We start from the raw sequence: 6,860 nt of genomic DNA, 5'->3' as shown, positions 1-6,860 counted from the left end.
TATGAAATCCCACCCGGCGTCATCAGTCACCAGCTCAATGTAAATCCCGAAGCAAAACCCGTGAAGCAAAAGAAAAGGATATTCGGACTGGAGAGAAGTCAAGCAATACAAACAGAGGTGGATAAACTGTTGGGAGCGAAGCACATACGCCCAGTGCAATATCCGGAGTGGTTAGCTAACGTCGTCCTGGTCCCGAAGCCTCGACTTCACAAATCTGAATAAGGCATGTCCAAAGGATCCCTTCCCCATCCCGCGAATTGACTTGCTGGTTGACTCGACCTCCGGATGTGAAATATTAAGTTTTTTTGACGCGTATCAAGGATACAACCAAATTTCGTTGGCACCTGAAGATCAAGAGAAAACGAGTTTTGTCACAGACCAAGGGATCTTCTGTTACAATGTCATGTTGTTCGGCCTGAAGAATGCCGGAGCAACATATCAACGGCTCATCAACGACATGTTCAAAAATCAGATAGGTCGGAACATGGAAGTATACATAGACGACATGCTGGTTAAGAGTGTCAAAGAACAAGATCACGTCAAGGATCTGGAAGAGTGTTTCCAAATCCTAAAAGCTTTTGGCATGAAGTTGAATCCTGCCAAGTGTACCTTTGGGGTGCGAGGGGGAAAATTCCTCGGTTACATGATCTCCGAAAGAGGTATAGAGGCGAACCCCGAAAAGATCAGCGTTATCATGAACATGCGCCCTCCCAAGTCAATCAAAGAGGTGCAAAAGATTGCTGGAAAACTGGCTTCCCTGAATAGGTTCATTTCGCAGTCTGTGGATAAGGGCCTACATTTCTTCAGAATACTTCGCGGTGCGGCAAAATTTAAGTGGGACAAATCTAGCCAAGAAGCATTTGATGCACTGAAGAGGCATTTATCTTCGCCGCCTCTATTGACAAAACCAAGAACTGGACCCTCTACCTTTACTTGGCAATTTCTGGAGAAGAGGTTAGCTCGATTTTGGTACGACGGGAAAACAGAGAGCACCACCCCGTGTACTATGTCAGTAGGTGTTGCAAGGGGTTGAATCCAGGTACTCCCAAATCGGAAAACTAGCCCTCTCTTTAATCACCGCAGCCAGAAAATTGAGGTCGTATTTTCAGTCGCACCAAGTAGTGGTATTGACGAATCACCCCCTAAAGCAAGTGCTTTCAAGTCCAGAGGTCTCCAGAAGAATGGTCAAGTGGGCTGTGGAGTTGAGTGATTTGGTGTCGAATTTCAACCAAGACCAGGCATTAAGGCACAGGCGCTAGCTGACTTCATTGTAGAGTTGGCATATGATGAAGCAGGTATCTCTACGCCTTCCTGGAGTCTACATGTCGATGGATCATCAACATCGACGGGAAGCAAGGCTGGAATAGTGTTGGAGAGCCCTGAAGGTGATAAGTTCGAGTATGCGATAAAACTAGAATACCCCTCGTCCAACAATGAAGCGGAATACGAGGCAATCTTAGCAGGAGGTGAGTTAGCCTTAGCCGTAGGGGCAAGGAAGATTGTCATTTATAGCGACTCACAGTTGTTGGTCAACCAAATCCAAGGCTCGTTCGAGACCCGAGATGAAAAAATGGCTAAGTATTCATTGAAAGCAAAAACTCTACTTGAAAAGTTTGAAGAAGCCTCTGTTATTCAGGTGTCGAGGACGGAAAACATCGTAGCTGACCAACTAGCTAAACTAGCAAGTTCGATGGCAGCCATCCGAAGCAGAAAAATCACCTTTCTCTCTTTAGAACGAGCCGTGATAGAGGAGAAAGAGGAGATCATGTGCGCTGACCCAACACCTCTGAGCTGGAAGGAAGATATCGTCAATTTCTTAACTAAGGGAGCCGTGCCAGAGAACCAAAAGGAGGCGAAGGCCTTGCGAGGAAAAGCATCCCGCTTCGTCATGATGGACGGAGACTTGTACAAACGTGGTTTCTCACTGCCCCTCTTAAAATGCCTAACTTCTGAAGAGGGAAATTATGTCCTACGAGAGATACACGATGGAATTTGCGGAAACCACCTCGGAGGAAAGGCCCTAGCAGGAAAAGCCCTCAGGCAAGGTTTCTTTTGGCCAACAATGCTCTCTGATGCACATGGATTGGTTAGATGATGCCGGGCGTGCCAAGAACATGCAAACATTAAACACCAGCCGGCAGCGCTGATGCATCCCCTACAAAGCCCTTGCCCTTTCGACTAATGGGGCATGGACCTAGTCGGACCATTTCCGCAAGCCGCGGGACAAAGGAAGTTCCTAATCGTTGCAGTGGACTACTTTACTAAGTGGGTTGAGGCCGAGCTGTTAGCCAAAATATCAGAGAAGGAAGTGATTAAGTTTCTATGGAAGAACATCATATGCCGCTTTGGCATCCCCCGCGCCATAATTTCCGACAATGGGACTCAGTTTTCTGAAAACAAACTTAAGGACTGGTGCAAGGGATTGGGGATTAAACAATTCTTCACGTCAGTTAACAATCCCCAAGCGAATGGACAGACGGAAGTCACCAATCGGATGATACTTCAACATTTGAAGACGCGTCTAGGCAACGCAAAGAGGGCATGGGTGGACGAGCTTCCCAGTGTCTTATGGGCTTATCGGACGACGTCGAGGACCCCAACAAGAGAATCCCCTTTCAACCTAACTTACGGAACAAACGCCGTAGTGCCCGCTGAAATAGGAGAACTTAGTTGGCGAGTGAAATACTACAACCCAGATTGCAACGAGCAAGGATTGAGAATGAACTTAGACTTCGTCGAAGAAGCCAGGGAGAAAGCCGCCATCCGAGCTACTATGTACAAAACTAGAATGGCAAAAGCATACAATGCGAGGGTCAAGCCAAGAAACTTTCAAGTAGGAGATCTAGTGAGGCGGAAAGCCGAGGCCTCGGGTCCCATTGGAAAGCTGGATCCCAAATGGGAAGGCCCCTACAAAGTGGTGGAGGTGGTAAGTGCGGGGGCGTACAAGTTGCAACAGCTCGATGGGAAGAACATCCCTCGCACGTGGAATGTGAAAAATCTGAAAAAGTATTATTGCTAAGTTCTCTCAGTAGATAGAGTTTACCTTTTGAACATTTTGTATTAGAGGGCGAAGTAGAAGCGCGATGTTTTTATCCCCCCCGGTGACCCCTTGCAAAATCCCTTGTAATTCGTACTCGAGTAATGAAATTAATTTTCCTGCTGTAGTTAATCTTTTCAACAAGGGGACTATGGATTTCGTGAGGCCCCCTTGAAGCATCACTTGCCCCAGGCACCCCCTAAATGAAAGTCCATCGGAGACCCCCCCCCCCCAACGATGTTGTCCCCGGAAAGTTTTGCCCTCCCTAAATGAAGTTGGCGAAAATCCAACTCAGGGACTCGAGCAAAACCATCCCTTGAGGCGACACCTAAGCAAAAAACTTTGCGAAAAAGAAGACAAAACACAACCAGGAAGTGTACAACACGAATAGCATGAAAGACGATTGCATATAATACTATAACCGTGGATTAGAACCGCCTACGTACGAAAATGCCTAATACGAGGTGAAGCGGCCAAATCGAATATTATACGTCGATTACATGTTAGAAATCAAAGTCATACTAAATAGAACAATCCGATTACATGCCACTAGGAAAACTACGAAACTACGAAGCTTTTGAACTTGGGGGGCTCAACCATCAGCAACTTCTACCACCTCCTCTTCACCCTCAGACACGTCAGGATCAAGAAGTCTAATGTCGTCCTTGACAATTCGGCTCTTCTCGTGAAGGGTCCGACGAAGGACCCGACGGCACCTCCGAATTGCATCATCATAAATCGGAGCGGCCCTGTCAATTAGGATCGTCTCGAACTCCTCCGATTCCTGAAACTTTGCGACCGCCTCCTCTTGAGTCTTAGAAATAAAAGCAACATCGGAGGCTGAGGCCAAAAATTTCTTCCCACTGGAGGCTTCTCGCTCGAATCGACGCTCCCAAGAGGCCACATGCCCCAAAGCCTCATCCCTCTCCTCCTTAAGTCGGGAAAAATCGCCCTCCCGCTGCCCCAAAATAGTCTCCAAACGTCGCATCTCCGCCATTCGGGTAGGTCGTCGATGTGCAGCGGCCGTTGACACAACCAAAGCCTACAAAAATAAAGTAAAACAGTCAAAACCAACAATGTCACACAAAGTAGTTGGATAAAAAACACAACACAAACCCGAGCCATATTCTCAGCTAGCAATTCATCCATCTGCTCCTCCGAGAGATCCGCCAGCTGACTTAAGTCTTCTTCACGCACGACGCCTCGGGTGCGGCTCTAGTATGATGAAGAGCCTCCCGCTTGGCTCACCCCCGCGTCACGAGCATCGCTTTCTGCCGCTAAAATGGCACCTCTCTGCCTCTTTTGAGGTGGGGAAGGACCAACCATGGGAGTGGGGAGTGAACCAAAATGGCCACTGCCAGTTGAGGCCCCATGAGGTGCAGTGGACACGGAGCTCCCCACCTGTGGTGGTGCCGATTCTTGGTCACGTCTCTTCTGCTCCCTAACCGCCGCCTTTCAGGCACGCACGGCGTCAATCTCAAGCTTCTTACCTGAAACAAAATAAATTTAGCATAAGAAAACCCGAACCAAGTTCATAAAAAGACAAAAATGCATAACGAAATGTTGCGGACCAACTTAAATACCGACAATTACTAGAAAATATCGGAAGGAGAATAGTGGGCGATGTCCACCAAGCGGCTAAACAACCCCGCCGCCATACACCCCTGACGCAATTTTCCGAACTCCTTACGGTGAGTAAGCTTAGGCAAGCTACTCCACTCCGAGGCCAAGCCCCAACCATCATCTCTAACGTAGAAAAATTTTTCCTTCCAAGGACCCTTAGAAGAAACAAACCCGGCCAAAAACCTACAAGCTTTCTTGCGAGTGAAATAAAAGTACCGCCCATCGTCAGAAGAGTCAGACACTTCCGCCACGCGGCGAACAATCCATAAAGCGTGAAAACTTTCTAGTGTTATCGGAAGCCCCAACTCTAATAGACGACGTCGCCAACCCTCGAAACACATAAACGAATTCGGCGTAAGTTGGCTAACACAAATACCGTAGCTCCGAATCACCTTGACAAGTAAGGGATGAGGAGGAATGAAAAATCCGTTATTAAAATAGGCAGTGTAAACAGTGAAACACCCAGCAGGAGGATCCCTGATCCTTCAACCCCAGGAGGGAAGAATAAACTTATGCGCAGAGGGTACCCTATAGGTCATGCGAAGGCCAGCTAGCTGTTCTCTAGTCAAAACGTTGTCGCAAGTACCAATATCCACCGTGCGACATCGAGGAATGCGGTGACCAGGAGCGCCCGAACGCCTCCCGTCAACTCCCAATGCCACAACTACGCTCGGCCGGGCGGATACCTGAGTGATCTCCGCCTCACTATCGCTTTCAACTTCCCCCCCTTCACTTTCAGTCTCCTCATCCTCACTGACAACCTCTTCGTCAATCTCACATCGCTCGGAGCCAGGCGCACCATCTGAGGCTGTGTCATCACATTGGTCGCTACGCCTAAAATCCGTCAAATTCAACTCAAAATCGGACAAATCCTCTAAATTCTCACCTGAGTCAAAAGAAGGACACTTAGGCAAACTCATAATCGCGACAATAGGGTAAGGGGAGTAGCCTTCTAAATACGGAGGAAGATCATCCCATACTTTTTCAGCAGGCGGAATAAAGTCCAAACTTTTCCCTCCACAAAAACCCGACGCCAAAACACCAAAGGCAGGGTCCTCCGCCCAGGGCCCCTAGCCCGAGGCACGGCCGCGAGCTGGAGGGGGAACCGCGCCCCCCCCAACTCGAGGCGCGGCCTCAGACCGGGAAGGGGGAGGCGCCCCCTGCCACCACCTCGAGGCCCCGCCTCAAGCCGGCGGCGGGGCGTCCCCTCCCCGGCTCGAAGTTCCACCTCACGCCTCCCCCCACCTTCGTCGCGCTCTCCCCTCCGTAGGAAATTTGGTCCGTCGGTCAATCTCACAATCACCCTCTCCACCCCACATTTTTCACAAAGTAAAATGCAAAGCAAATGCACCAAATGAAAAGAGAAGCAAAATTTAACTAAGGAAATTACCTTTACTAGCCATGGTGGAGAGAAGTTTGGAAATGGAAGTGCAAATAGAATGAAGCCAAATGTAAGAAAGAAAAATATATGTGTAAGTAGGTGGAGGGGGTGCAATTAATAGCCCCCAACCACCCACCCACTCCCATTTATTATTTGTAGTTAGTCCTCTTTGACGTTTACTCTCGCACAAAATATTCTACCAGCAAGTGCATATTCCGTCCGAGAGTGGGGGGTTGTATGATATACATTAGTAAAAAACATGTATAAATTATAACGGCAAAAGAGTAATTGGATGAGTGGAGACACACCATAAGCAAATAGAACCCATCACACCATACAATCTCCCATACCACTATAAATACCAAAATACTAATTTTTTAATTCAAGTTACTGTTCATTGACAAGATCCTTTTTTTTCCTGAAAATTAGACATTTTGCGAAAATTGTATTTCACCTGGTGAGCACTTCCGTCGTGGTAAAATCCCAATTTCATCCTTTAACAAAAATCCTCAACCACATCATATAGTAAATCATGGATAAAAAAGCACCAGCTACTAGCCAAATATCTTAAAAGCCGCACGAGGCACCCTAGATTTTTAGATCATTTCGGTAACAAGCCTTTTTAGAGGACGTTTCTAAGGAACAAGAAGAATGTGAGGTTTATAAGGTGACTCTTGTGCAATACAATAATTTTCTGTATACTGCTAATGATTCAAAGGCCCTCATGGTATGTTCTCTTGTTTTCATCTTCCTACGAATTTGAATTATAAAAGTATGTTCCATGACTTCTAGCTTTATGTGTTCTCTTTATCCATTTAT

The 6,860-nt window shown here is 47.3% G+C and overlaps 1 protein-coding gene across 1 annotated transcript; it reads left to right on the top strand.

Moving 5' to 3' along the window:
* Positions 1-484: 484 nt before the first annotated feature.
* On the top strand, positions 485-2,095 carry LOC105180058 (uncharacterized). Its single transcript, XM_011103718.2, has 2 exons — positions 485-1,001; positions 1,239-2,095. Exons 1-2 carry the CDS (start codon positions 485-487, stop codon positions 2,093-2,095), a joined length of 1,374 nt encoding a protein of 457 aa, XP_011102020.2.
* Positions 2,096-6,860: the final 4,765 nt, after the last annotated feature.

Source organism: Sesamum indicum, linkage group LG6 (genome assembly GCF_026168435.1).
Source record: "Sesamum indicum cultivar Baizhima isolate 11 linkage group LG6, ASM2616843v1, whole genome shotgun sequence".
Lineage (NCBI taxonomy): Eukaryota > Viridiplantae > Streptophyta > Magnoliopsida > Lamiales > Pedaliaceae > Sesamum > Sesamum indicum.
Note: the sequence above shows the minus strand (reverse complement) of the source record. Positions and strands in the feature narration are given on the sequence as shown.